Genomic DNA, 13,933 nt, shown 5'->3' with positions numbered 1-13,933 from the left:
AAATAAAATAAAATTTAAAAAATGAAAAAAGTGTTGGTAGTTGAGGGCCTTATTTTGTATTACAACTTTCTAGTAGTTCAACACTAAGAAACAGTGCTTTTATTTGCTTAGTTTAATGAAAAGCTAAGTAGATTTTCCAGAGGTTAGCCACAGAAGTTTACTTTTCATTGTGTAGCATTTTATAGAAAAATATATTGTGTTGTGCTTTAAAACCTATGTTTTAGAATCTCTGTGTTAGTATGTACAATTTAACATTTTTGCTTGTATATTATTGGACTCTGGTTTACAAATATTCAATTGTTCTATGGCTTTACAGGGTTCAAAATTATGGATAATAATGGAATACCTAGGTGGTGGCTCAGCACTGGATCTTGTAAGTATTTTAAGATGTATAAATTCACCCATATGTTTTTATTTTAATTGAATTAAGCAATGACATTTAAGCAAACTATGTGGTTATTTTAGTTAATATGTTGAAATTAAATCTTTTAGTCAGGACCACTACTCTTATTCAGATACAGCTGTATTACAAACTTGAGCTTGTTGCTGACAGTCTGAGAGTTTATTTTTTTTAATTTTTAATTTTTTTTTGTTTTTTTTTTTATTTTTTGGAGGAACTGGGGATTGAACTCAGGTCCTTGTGTTTGCCGGGCAAGTGCTTATTCTACTGAGCCATCTCCCCAGCCCCCAGTCTGAGAGTTTATAAGAAATGCTAATAGCTTAATAAAATTGGGGCCAGGGATATAATTTACTGGCATAAGTACCTGCCTGGAAAGTACAAGGTCCTGAGTTCAATCCCTGGTACAATCAAAAAAGATAAAATTAAGTCCCTCAAATTAGAAGTGGATAAATACCAATGACTGTCAGTTTCCAATAACATTGAGTATTCTTAGATTTTTTAAAATTATATAATTGAGATAACTGTCATGAAAGTAATTATAAATTGAATGTTTGTGTCCCCTAAAATTGCCATGTTGAAACTTTTTGTCCTATGGGATACTATTGGAAGGTAGGAACTTGAAAGGCAACTAGGTCATGAGAGTGGAGAGCCCTCAGTTATGGTAGCAGTATCTTCAGAATGGAAATCTCAGAGAGATTTCTAGCTCATAAGGTCACCAGGATGAGTGCTCTTACCAGACACCAATTTCTGGCACCTTGATCTTGGACATCCCGGCCTCCACAACTGTGAGAAAATGGTGTTTGTTGTCTTAGTCACTCAGTCTGAGGTATTCTGTTACAGAAGCCTGAACTAACCAAGACTTAGTTCTAGGGGCTTGACCAGGAACAGTTTTCCATAGAGTTCTCTCTGCTCCTCTATCGGTCATATAGATCATATAGAAATATGATATCATTTGGTTTTATAAAGAATTGAAGCGCTAGTGCTAATGTAGTGGGCAGAAATCAGAATGCTAAGGTCTTTCATAGTGCAGGAATAGGTTCACCCAATGAAAATGTGTTCATAAGCAGGATGCCCTTGAGAAATTCATTGCCCCCTGCCTGGCTTGTGTGAGCCTGTCAAGACTGGTTTCCCCTTCCAGATCTTTACTACTATGACATATTTGACATGCAGCACGAATTAAGAAAAATCAGTATTTGTGGTGGAATTATAAGTAGGCCAATCTGTGAAGGTTTGAGCTACAGGGCTGACACTACTCAGTTAAATCTGTGACTGGGAACCAGACCCATGCATTCCCTGAACCTGGGTGTCCTGTGAAGCAAAGAAGTTGCACTAAAGGGCTGAGATATGGCTCAGTGGTAGAGTCCTTCCCTGGTTTGCAGAAGGCCCTGGATTTGATTCCCAGCAATGCAGAAAGGAAAAGAGGAGAAGAAAGGGTTAAAGGGAGGGGGGAGAGGAAGTTGCCTAAGTTGTTTCCAAATTTTCTTCCATCTTTAATATTATATGACATTTAATTTGCATTGCTTCTGCCTTTAAAATTATAGAGCATGCTGATTCTCAGAAAAAAAGCTATTTTGATAAAGATCAAGTAATATTTTAATTATTTTTAAGTGGAGATGAATTTTCCTAACTGAAAATGATTAAATATTTTTCAAAGGCTTTAACCCTAACTGCTAGTGACTACAGGTTTCAAATAATCCTATGAACAAAAATGACCATATAGAGATTTTATTTCTTTTAGACAGAGCCATACTTACACTATTTGAAAGAAATGGTAATTAAACTTGATGGAGAGCCTCATCTACTTCTAGGAATTCATTTCAGTTTAATCAGTTGCTAAGTTTGGTAATCCTTCTTTGTGTCTAATTCTTACATCCTCAAGCTCATGTTCATTTTTTCTTTCTTTTGTTTCTAGTTAGAGAACACACTGGTATTTCTTCATATAATAATCCTTCTTACATAGAGAGTCAGGTTTCATTTTCTTCTTGAAGTTTAATAATTTCATTCCTATTTGCCTTGTCAGAGTCTTATTATACAATAGTTTGTTCATTAGCCCTACAAGAAGCCTCTCAAATGCTCTGTGAGCTTCCTTTCACTATTCAAATATTGATAGGCCTTTGCAGTTATCAGTTACCTTACCTGGTCACCCATTTTGTAGGCACTGGCAAAGCTAGTCCACACTGGTTTTCAGAATGGTCAATAGTATTGTATACTGGCATAACCCCCAACTAATGACCTAGTCTGACTCCCTACATGTAATTTGTTCAGTTTTATGAAATCTCTTCAGTGAATGTGAGTTCTTCATCTCATCCTGTCATTCTCATCTCTCCCTAACGAGAACCAACGGCAATGGCAGTTAGTATAAATTGAATGAATGAAAATGTTGACAGTGTATTGGCTAAGCACTTGAAGACCTAGGTTTTAGTTTCAGTTCTGCCATTAACCAGTTGACTCATATTGGACAAGATAACATCTTTTTTACTTTATTTCCTCTACTGTTCACTAAAGAAGCTGGATTAAGCTGGATGTGGCAGTGTACACCTGTAAGCCCAGCACTCTGGAAGGCTAAATCAAGAGGATCCCAAGTTTTAGCCAGCATGTTCAATTTAGAAATTTAAGGCTGGGGAGATAGCTCAGTGGAGTAAGTGCTTGCCTGGCAAGCATAAGGTCCTGAGTTCAATCCCTGGGACCACCAAAAAAAATTGGGAGAAATTTAGCAAGACTCTATGTTACTAAATCAAAATTTAAAAAATTAAAAGACCTGAGGTGTAGCTTGTGAAATATCCCTTGGTTTGAAGCACCACTACCAACTAACTAACTAAATAATAAATAGATGCAATTTTAAAAAAGGAAAGAAGAAAAAAGTGTGCTGCCTCTACAATGTAATATTGTAATTGAATTATGCTTTTCATTGAATTAGAACTTCGAAGGGAAACATTATACTGTTGCTTCTCTATGAATAATCATATACAAATGAATCCTACCATTCTGGGAATCTGAAAGACAGGTACAGAGAAGGGCCCTGGTACCAGGAATGAGAAAATAAGAGCCATGTTGAGTGAAATGTTTATCGCTTAAAATAGTGCCTGGCTAATGGTATACCTTAAGTTTAGGGCATCAATTTATGTCAACATTATATATGGTGTCCCTCAGAAGTCTCTTTCATCCTTGAAAACCCATTGGTTGCATGTAAGCAGAGTTTTTATGGTACTGGGGATTTAACTCAGAGTCTTATGTATGGTGTCCAGGTGTTCCAGCATTCACTTGTATCCTCAGATCATTGTATCCTCTTGAACATATACTACTGATAGTATATATTGTATATATACTACTAATATATGTAGTATATTATTTTACATAATCTTACCCAATTCTTTAAAAAAAATTCAGTGGCTTGCAACAAAACACGTACAATATGGTAAACAGAGCAAAATACGAAGATCAAGAAAAAAGACCTAGAAACAACTAGGTAACTCTAAAGAAGGATAAATATAGCACATTGCCTTAAGGACTAGCTTGCAGTCGAATGAGTGTGGAGAAGCATCCGCTGTCCCACAGTAGACAGTCTTTAAGGAGCAGATGTGTTTTAGGGCAATCTGCTGCCAAATAGAAATATTTGACAATAGAGGTAAATTACATGAGGCCAACTCCCTGTCCCCTGACGCAGCTATTCCCTTTAGAGACATGGCAAAGTTTTTGGTCAGTGGAGAGCAGTTCAGGTATTCACTCCAAAGGTGCAGACCAAGATCTCAGTGTTATCTTTCCCCATGATGTATTGCAAATTTAATCCCCACCCCCCAGAAAAACTCCATGATGGCCATGGCGGTGCATGTTTTTAATCCCAGCTACTTGAGAGGCTAAACCAGGAGTGAAAGTTCAAGAACAGGCTGGATGATTTAGGGAAATAAAAATACAATTATTTTCAAAATAAAAAAGGGGACTATGGATATAGCAGTTTAAAGCACTGTAAGTTTGAGCTCAAATACTGAGGAAAAACAATAAAACGAACACATGTTCATCTACCTTTGCACACTCCTTTGCTGTCCTTTCTCATCAGTACCAGTGGCGCTAAAGACATATTGTAAGCACAGGTTTGAGGCATTTTTCTGCATAGTAGTGAAGCAGAAAAATTCCACCACAGGATATCCCTGCCATAATCTTCCCTCCCATCCTTTTCCAACATGTAGTTATTTGAGGTTTTACTTTTATTGAATTTTCAACTGAACCCGAAGTGCAGATGTAAGCTAATGAGTCTTTATGATCCTAGTTTTACTTAAATATTTTTAAATTGTATAAGATAGTGGCTTAACTGCGCCACATTTAGAAGCATATTAGGATGCTGGTTCACCCTTTACATGGGTCTTGCTCAATTTATTAAGTAACCAAGGGCCCTGGAAGCATTTTCCGATTAGGGCATAGTAAGTACCAGCCTTAAATAAATATCAGTTTGTCCAGTTGTTTGATCATCTTCCAGAATTTTAGTGTCAGTGGTCAAGAAAGTATTTTCATCATTTAGATGAAAATTTAATCCTTGCTTTTTAAAATAATAAGATTTTAGAGTAGAAATCAATAGATTTAAAAGTAAATACATAATGTTACCTAGGGAAGAGACTTCATGAATAACAGATATCCCTAGAGTAAACTATATACCTAGACCACAGTTAATATTAAATGGTGAGACCGAAGCATGGGTTCTATTTTAAGCTGTTAAATTTCAACATGAAAGTACTTTTTATTCAGCATAAATACAGCATTCATGAAAGATGAAATACATAAGGTGCCAAAGAGCTGTGAATCCCTCCCAGTCTGAGGGCAAAGTAGGCAATGTTTGATTTTCACCAACCTCTTCCCGCTTTCCAGCAAACAGAACTTCATCTCCGTTCTGACTTTCAAATCCCACCCTTTCCTGTAATAACATTGTACAGTCCACTGTTTGTGCTTTATGAGGTACCAGAATTTTAAAATAACCACGTGTTTTAAAGAGAAACTTTCAAATATTCCATTACAAATTCTTCTGAAACTTAATCATTACTTTCCTTGTATTCTGGTTTGGAGCTCCTGGCTTTGGTGTGGGGATGGCGAAAGAAAAGGAAATGTGTTCCATTTTTTTTCCATTTATTTTAAAAATATTATCCATCCTTGATTTGCCTTCTTTTTTCTACAAAGAAAGTCTGAATAGTTTGATTATTATATTCCTGACCAAACTTAAAATTTGAGAGTCAGAAAGGCTCTATTCCTTACAATATTATTGAAACAGGGAAATGCTAAGAATGATGCCACAGGCAGCCCATATGATCAAATAGTTGCTGCAGAAATACTGTAGGCTGTCTGATATAAAAGTCAGTCCAATGTCAATATTTAGAATATTTTATTAACTGAAAATGAAAAATGTAAATTTTCTCTTCTGAAAAAAAAAAAGAGCCATAGCTAGTTCTATCTTTATTTAAACCTATTTGTTAAATCTTTGCTCAAAATTTTAGGAACCTCTAAATTTTGAGCCAGTATCTAGGTAAAATGCTTGTACTGCCTTTCAAGATTAAATTTAATCATGTAAAAACCTATTCAGCCCTTTGTCTTAAAACTCTTTTTACTTTTTTCCTCTACATTTAAATTTTTTCTTCATTTGCTTAAGTATTACTTTAATAAGCACAACTGTGTCTTATAGCTAAGTGATTCCCTTATTTCTAATGTATCAATTTTGAATTTTAATTTTGCAAATTTTTAAGCATGTGTGTCAGTGTGTGTTTTTCCCCTTAAGCTGCGAGCTGGTCCGTTTGATGAGTTCCAGATTGCTACTATGCTAAAGGAAATTTTGAAGGGTCTGGACTATCTGCATTCGGAAAAGAAAATTCACCGCGACATAAAAGGTATGCAAATGTCTGATACGAACCTGAGAAAAATACATGCATTCTGAAGAACTGAAGGGTGTTCTCCTTTGTTTCCTAGCTGCTAATGTCTTACTCTCCGAGCAAGGAGATGTTAAACTTGCTGACTTTGGAGTTGCTGGACAGCTGACTGATACACAAATTAAAAGAAACACCTTTGTGGGAACTCCATTTTGGATGGCTCCAGAAGTTATTCAGCAATCTGCTTATGATTCAAAAGTAAAGTATCACCTGTACAAAACATGGGGTACCCCAGTACTGGGGTTCAAAACCAGGGAGTGCTGAGCTACATACCAGCCCTTTTAATTTTATTTACTTTCAGAGTCTGGCTAAATTGTCCTAAGTTTGAAGTTGTGATCTGCCTGCCTCACCCTCTCAAATAGTTGGAGTTATAGGCATGTGCCACCGTGCTCAGCTAAGCTGTTTCTATAATAAATTTATATAAACCTGCTGGCTGGGTTAATTGACTGTCTTATTTTTCCTTCATTTTCAAGTGTTTCTTAAGGAAGATTTATGTCATATTTTGTTGCTTAATCATAAATTCCCTGATGCTGGTAATATTTCAACCCTCACTTCAGTGGATTTAAATCTCACTTGGAATACAAGTCCAAAGTTCTTACTGTGTCATGCAAGACTCCGACATGATCTGCCACTGACTGCCTCTCCAGCCGCATCTCCTGTCTGCTTTTACTCTGTCTGCTTTAGCCATACATGTCTCATTGTTCTTAAAGCCAGCAAGTAAACCCCAGTGGCGGGAGCTTTACAGTTGCCCTTTCCTTTGTCCAGAATAACGCTTCTCCTCATCAGGTCACTGCATGGACCTACATAGAGATATTTCCCAGGCCAGCCTCTATAAATTTACAACCTCTTGGCCCTATCCTTCAGTAGAACCTCATTCCACTTTGTTACTTTCCTCACAGAACGCAGTACTATCTGACTCACTTACTCACCTATTTTAGATAAACACTGCTGTCTTGCCAAGAAAGCAAGCTCCTCGAAAACAGAGATTTGTGTGTGCCTTGTTCATCACCCAAATCCTCTGTCCCTAGAATGGTACCTGGCACAGTAAAGTATGGAATTCAATAACATTTTTAATAATTCAATGCTATAAGTAAAATTGTAGACCATATTTCTTGAGAAGTTTTCATACAGTCAGTGCACTGTACAGACTAGCATGCGGCAGTAAGCTGGAATGGAGTTTGAGGTGATACATTTTGGCCCTTGTCTTACCGTAGGCCGACATCTGGTCGTTGGGAATTACTGCCATCGAACTTGCCAAGGGAGAGCCACCCAACTCGGACATGCACCCAATGAGAGTTCTGTTTCTTATTCCAAAAAACAATCCTCCCACTCTTGTTGGAGACTTTACTAAGTCTTTTAAAGAGTTTATTGATGCTTGCCTGAATAAAGATCCATCATTTGTGAGTATACATTGCTTTTACTTGTTTTTCTTGTGTTACTACTTATGGCAAAGCTGGCTTTTCTACAAAGGGGATTAGAGTGTTCATGAAAATGGTCGAAGACCCATCCAAGATCTTCTTATACAGATCCTTAGTTCATTTTCTCCTTTCCCTAAATCTTTTTCTTGGCCCCCTACTTCCTATTTATTCTATTGATCACTTCCTACTTCAAGGAAGACATTCAGGAAATAAAATGCATTTGAATTTATGCCATTATTAAGTCACATGTATAAATATTCTCAGTGATTCTTACAACCATGTTTTCATTTATCATGTCATTTATATTTATTTTTTTTCCAAAATTTTATTGATAAATAGATAGCAATGAGACAGTTTTAAATCAAATCGGAAGTACAGTTTCAACAAATAATACACTGCATATATTCTTCTTAGTGATTAATTGCTGTACAAGATGCGGACTTGTGATCCTATTTACAAACCCCATTAGAACAAGTCATTCTATTCATTAAGAGAATGAAACTATATATCTATCCTAACCACTTTGAATACACAGATACAAAATGGACATTCATCGGTGTACCCCATTTTTTCTAAGTTCCGTTATTGAATATTATAGGTGTATATTTATGTTTAAGTATTTTTATATTAAATGTTTAGAAACTCCAACATCAAGTTTTATTCTTTTCCTCATCTAGGGAGCTCCTCTCATTTACTTGGCAAGTTTTATTATCGTTGTTTTACTGTTGCTGTCTTCTGGAGCCTAGAAAGATGCAAAATCTGTCTAAACTTGATATAACTGTTTTAAGTTAATAATAAGCATTCTGATACTAATAAAGTGCTGGAAGGAAAATACCCCTCACAGCATCTGGTATTTGCATTTAGATGCAATAGAAATTGTTGCCAGATATGGAAGGGCTTGTAAGACGTGGGCAGATAATAACAAAATTAGGGGGTTTTAAAATATGTACAGATGATAACAAAATTACAGCCTCACTGGGTTTTGTGAATTTTTCAACTTACAGTAAATGTAATAAAGTATTATAAAGCATTATGGTCAAGTGTTTTTCAATTTTCAATTCCTAAATCCTGCCATATGTTGCTTTCCTGCTGGTTTGCTACTGAGCTTTAGCAAATTAGGGTCCTCATATCCATAGACTTATTTTTCTAACTTTCTATGTAATGATTTCAGTGATTTTTTACCACCTCTTGCAATTATAAAGAGCCTTCAAATAGTCATACATCCTTCATCCTATGCCTTAGCGTCCTACAGCTAAAGAACTTCTGAAACATAAATTCATTGTAAAAAATTCGAAGAAGACTTCTTACCTGACCGAACTGATAGACCGATTTAAGAGATGGAAAGCAGAAGGACACAGCGATGATGAATCTGATTCTGAGGGCTCCGATTCGTATGTACAGATTATTTAATTTTTATATAAGAAGCCCATTTTAATACAGTGTATCCTTTAGCAGCAATCCAGGATGCTTGTTCCCCAGGAAAATATAAAGCACATTCTGAAGTGTTAAAATGAAGTTTCACTTTAGAACCCATGAGAGTCCTTTTCAGTCCCTGTCTGTAGAATATTATGAATTTAGAAAGATTTCTTTTTTCTTGTTGGAAGTGACTAGTTCTAGTTTTGAATGGTCTTGGTCTAACCCCTAGTGGATACTTGAGTATATTACAAAATTTGAGAAAAAGATTCAATTAAAGGTGTTATCTTAGTTTACAAAAAGTAACAAGACATTGTCTTCCCATATTTGGATAACAACCTGAAAGATCCCTGTGGAAAACAGACCTGCAAGACTTTCCACCTCTTGGCCATGTTCCAATCTCTGATCAGACTGGTACATGTCCATATTCCTTGATGGAGGCTGGGAATATAGCTTGGTAGTAGAGTGCTACTGTGCACGAAGCCCTAGGTTCGATCCCTGGCATGTTTCATCCTTTAAAAACAGATTACAGTGGGTGTTTTTTTTTTCCCATGGCAGCATTCAATCTCTAACTCCTTCACTTAATTTTGATTAGGTGTATCAGTAGGCTATATCAGAATTTATATTTTCACTAAGTAAACTGGCACAAAGACAGCACTAAATTTCTTTATCTAAGACTGATTCCTGCATGTATGAGAAATTGCCCCAAATTTTAAATGTATACAATATATCAGCATAGTTTATACTGCATTCCAGAGACTGTTAGCCCTAGCTGCCCATAAGAATCCCCTAGTGGACACTTAAAAACCCAGCAGTGCTACTGCAGATCCTGATTCAGTCCTCAGGGGGGATTATATGTGCAGCAGCTCTCCACGTGGGAATCTGCCACACATTCAGAGCAGAGAAGCCCTGCTACTCTTCAGTAAAATGTATCTTCCCCAAACTGTGATCAAATGCTTTTTTTATACTGTAAGTTGTTAAACACTGGGATAATTATCTCTTCAGATTCTGCTTCATTGATTTGGCATTTTTTCTATGCTGAATTATTTAGGAATTTATAGAGGTGTTTTTGTCAATCTCCTTAGGGAATCCAGCAGCAGGGAAAATAATACTCACCCTGAATGGAGTTTCACCACTGTGCGGAAGAAGCCTGATCCCAAGAAACTACAGAATGGGGCCGTATGTATATGGAGATGATTAGCTCCCTTTCATAGACTACACTGAGACTATCATGCTAGTTAGAATATGATAAGACTACAATGAAACTATAAAGCTAATTAGAATTTAAGATCTCCAAATGTCTGTTTTCCTCACTGTGTATACAGTACTCTCCATTTGTCTTCAGATTTAAAGCAATTAAGACAAAATGTAAAGATATAAAATAATATTCGGGTCTTTAATGCAATTCACCTACATTTAGAAAAGCCTAAAGTAGCATTGACATCTACTGTAATTGTAGAAGAGAAAGCCTCATGGTTGATGGATGGAATTTAGTGATAGGAAGAAAATATAGAGACTTGCCCTATCCTCTGTCTTGAGGGAGGTAGTCCAAGTAGTTCACATGTTTTACAGAACAAGTAGGAAAACCATGAATGATTATTGTAATTTTATATGTATAACATATTTATTTATTCAAAGGAGCAAGACCTTGTACAAACCCTAAGCTGCTTGTCTATGATAATCACACCTGCATTTGCTGAGGTAAGTGCAGGTTCTTTAGCACTAGATATCTATTTTAAGTAGGACAGTACTTTAAATATTATAGCTATCAATCTTTCTCAGCTTAAACAGCAGGATGCGAATAATGCAAGCAGAAATCAAGCAATTGAAGAACTTGAGAAAAGTATTGCCGTGGCTGAAGCTGCCTGCCCAGGCATTACAGATAAAATGGTGAAAAAATTAATTGAAAAATTTCAAAAGTAAGTTTGAAGTGTCATTTTAACTATAATGTTGATTTTTTATTAGATATAAATTTGCAATGCAATATATTTTGATGCAGTCATTGAAATTATTCCTACAAAATTATTTTTTAATCATTGTGTGCATCAGAACAGTTTTGGTTGTTGCTCATTTTGTTCAAAAAGTTATGCTATTAAAAATCTTTCTTCCAAATAGAAAAAAAAATCTTCCACTAGACTTTTTTTGGTACAGGAATCAAACTCAAGACCTTAAGTGTATGCTTGCCAAACAGGCACGGTGTGACTTTTGTATAAATATACACACACACATTCCTTAGCTAAAGCAAGCTGTATAAAAAGTTACACAAATTCCACTCTAAGTCCACTGTGTCTCTTCTCAGTGTTCCTCTGTATTTGCTTGTATTCCTGATGCCCTTGGGATCAAGTTGTTCCAAACTGAGTGCCCTATAAAGTCACACACTCTCATAGATGTTCCTATGCATTTTAGCTCACTTGGACTCCAAAAGCCCGCTTAAGATCCCTTTGGTTATAATAGAAAAACTCTCATCTACTTTTTGTTTGTTTGTTTTTTGCAGTACCAGGGATTGAACTCAGAACCTTACGCTTGCTAGGCAAGCACTTATTCTACTGAGCTATCTCCCTGGCCTGCTTTTCAGTTTGTAAGAAAATCAATTGGAAGCTATGAAATTGAAGGCTTATATTTTAGTATTTACATGTCAACAATCAAAAGATTTTATCTTGTTTGCTAAATCAGTTCCTTCATGACCACGTTCATATATAAGTGAGAAATACAAACAAGCATAATGGTATATCAACTTCAATGTTTCTTACTTTTGTAGGTGTTCTGCAGAACAATCCCCCTAAGAAAGTTTCCAGTGGCTTCTGCTTCATGTGGACCCAGAGAAACCCACCAAAGCTACTTCGTGTATCAATGCTTTACTCATGAGCTCCTTGTGCCTTTTGATCTTTGCAACATTGAAGATTTAGCAAAAGCTGTTCAACTATTTTGTGATGGTGTTTATCATTTTATATTTTAAAGAGATTATTTGGTGATGAATAACTTTTAATACTATACTTTCACCTATATTGTAGTGAGTGTGTTGAGATGCAGTTTTGTTTTTAGGTATCTTTATTGCTTAAGTGGCAAAAGAAACACCTTTCAAGTTTTGATCTTTAGTTAGCTGTACACTCATGAAACACACAGGTCTTGCAAAATCATTCTAAGATATTCCACTCTGGTAAATGATCAAGTTTGAGAAAGCTTTTTGTACACAGGCATAGTAACAAAATGACTCTTTGTGGGAAGATGGAAATAAGTCATACCTTCTTAAAGTAGAAGTTTTTAAAGAGGCTCTCGAAAATGAAACCTGGGAAGGTATTGACTCTTAACACCAGCTTGGTCCAAATTCAGGCGTCTCAGTGATGATCACATTTGAGAGCCCTGTTTGAAGCATTCATAGGTACCAGGTAGCAACTGAAGAACATCTTGGTGTGTGATACTCATCTTCTCTGGTAGATGGAAGAGGCAATTAATCCATATTCAATACTGTTAGAAATTTGAGGAAGAACCAGTATTGGTTTTTGGTGACACTGGGTGAGTTAGCCTGGCTTCATTCTTTAAATCTTCAACGTGAATGCATATTATATGCTTAGATTTAGAGAGCTTATATCAAAGCTAATTGTCCTGTGATTAAAGAGCTAATCAACAGGAATGAATATAACTTCTACCAGCATATGTTTGTCATGGCAGTAAATTGTTCTATAAACTATTTATATGTTTTTGTTCTTCTATAAGCATCATGTGTTCATATTTGAAAGGGTATTTAAGTGAGTATTTTACAATTCATATGAAAATAATCATAGTACAGAATGATTTCTCTCCAAACAAAGGTAAGTTAGACTGTACAGTTAATTTTCATTTTTATTTATGGTACTGTTAAGTGGGTGATACCTTTTTCTTTTAATCCTAGGATATATTTTGTGCCTGCTTATTTCCTGAATGGTGGTTATATACCAGTAGTTGTAGAATTGTTGGTATTAATTACTTTTCATAGTTCATATTTTATTGTTTGGATCAGCACATTTGATTTTTGCACAAATCATTTTTAAGTAATTTGAATATTTGCCAAATATTAAAAGAAAGGTGTTCTTCAAATAAAGAATACAGTTTTGTTGAAGTGGCCACTATAATCTTTTTTTTTCTCTCCCAGACAGTTCAGAAGGTTGTGTGTCACATGCCAAGAAATTTTTTTCATTGGTGCCTATACTGTAACAATTACTTTTAATGTATTGTGTTTGGAAGCAGTGGTTCATTTAAATATTTTGCCTGCTATGTAACTGAAAGTCAATTATAGTTTATAATCTGTAGAGCTCTGAAAATAATTTTGCAGTTCGTACCATGGAGCAAATCAATATTTTTGTAAACGTGAAAGCAACAAGTTTGTGGATTGATTGTTTGAAACCTTCTAGCACAACAGCATCACAGATACAAATTGTATTGCTTATTCACTATAGTTATTAGTCCTGTAAACTGTTTCTAAGTGAAGTATACTCCAGTGTGTTGGGGCTTTTGAAAATAAATATTTAAATTTCGTGATCTTCAACGTTTGTTTTCTTTGGGGGGATATGGTTTGGTGTTTTAAATTTTTTCTCCTTTGCCTCTTCATTTATTACTAGAATGTTAGGAGGAAAATTTTGTTGAACACTAGATGAAAGGTATTTTTCACATTTTATTAATCATTCATTATAGCTATACTGAGCATCTGTCCAGATTTCTACCTCCTACCTTGAAAAAATTATTAAGAAAATCCCCTTTAAAAATATCCTAGGTTAGATAATAAATTATCCAGTCCCCCTAATTACTGTCATACTAGAAGGATT

At 35.5% G+C, this 13,933-nt stretch overlaps 1 protein-coding gene across 1 annotated transcript in view; it reads left to right on the top strand.

The window, feature by feature from the left end:
- Positions 1-13,656, top strand: part of Stk26 (serine/threonine kinase 26) — a 67,783-nt gene extending 54,127 nt beyond the window's left edge. The window contains exons 4-12 of the mRNA XM_004634493.2: positions 317-373; positions 6,156-6,264; positions 6,344-6,501; positions 7,518-7,703; positions 8,964-9,112; positions 10,220-10,313; positions 10,773-10,835; positions 10,917-11,053; positions 11,893-13,656. Of these exons, the coding sequence (XP_004634550.1) occupies positions 317-373; positions 6,156-6,264; positions 6,344-6,501; positions 7,518-7,703; positions 8,964-9,112; positions 10,220-10,313; positions 10,773-10,835; positions 10,917-11,053; positions 11,893-11,917 (978 nt within the window). The 3' untranslated portion in view covers positions 11,918-13,656. The remainder of the gene's footprint in view (positions 1-316; positions 374-6,155; positions 6,265-6,343; positions 6,502-7,517; positions 7,704-8,963; positions 9,113-10,219; positions 10,314-10,772; positions 10,836-10,916; positions 11,054-11,892) is intronic.
- The last annotated feature ends 277 nt before the right edge of the window (positions 13,657-13,933 follow it).

The sequence above is a fragment of the Octodon degus genome, unplaced genomic scaffold, assembly GCF_000260255.1.
Source record: "Octodon degus isolate 3935 unplaced genomic scaffold, OctDeg1.0 scaffold00063, whole genome shotgun sequence".
NCBI classification, from domain to species: domain Eukaryota; kingdom Metazoa; phylum Chordata; class Mammalia; order Rodentia; family Octodontidae; genus Octodon; species Octodon degus.
Note: the sequence above shows the minus strand (reverse complement) of the source record. Positions and strands in the feature narration are given on the sequence as shown.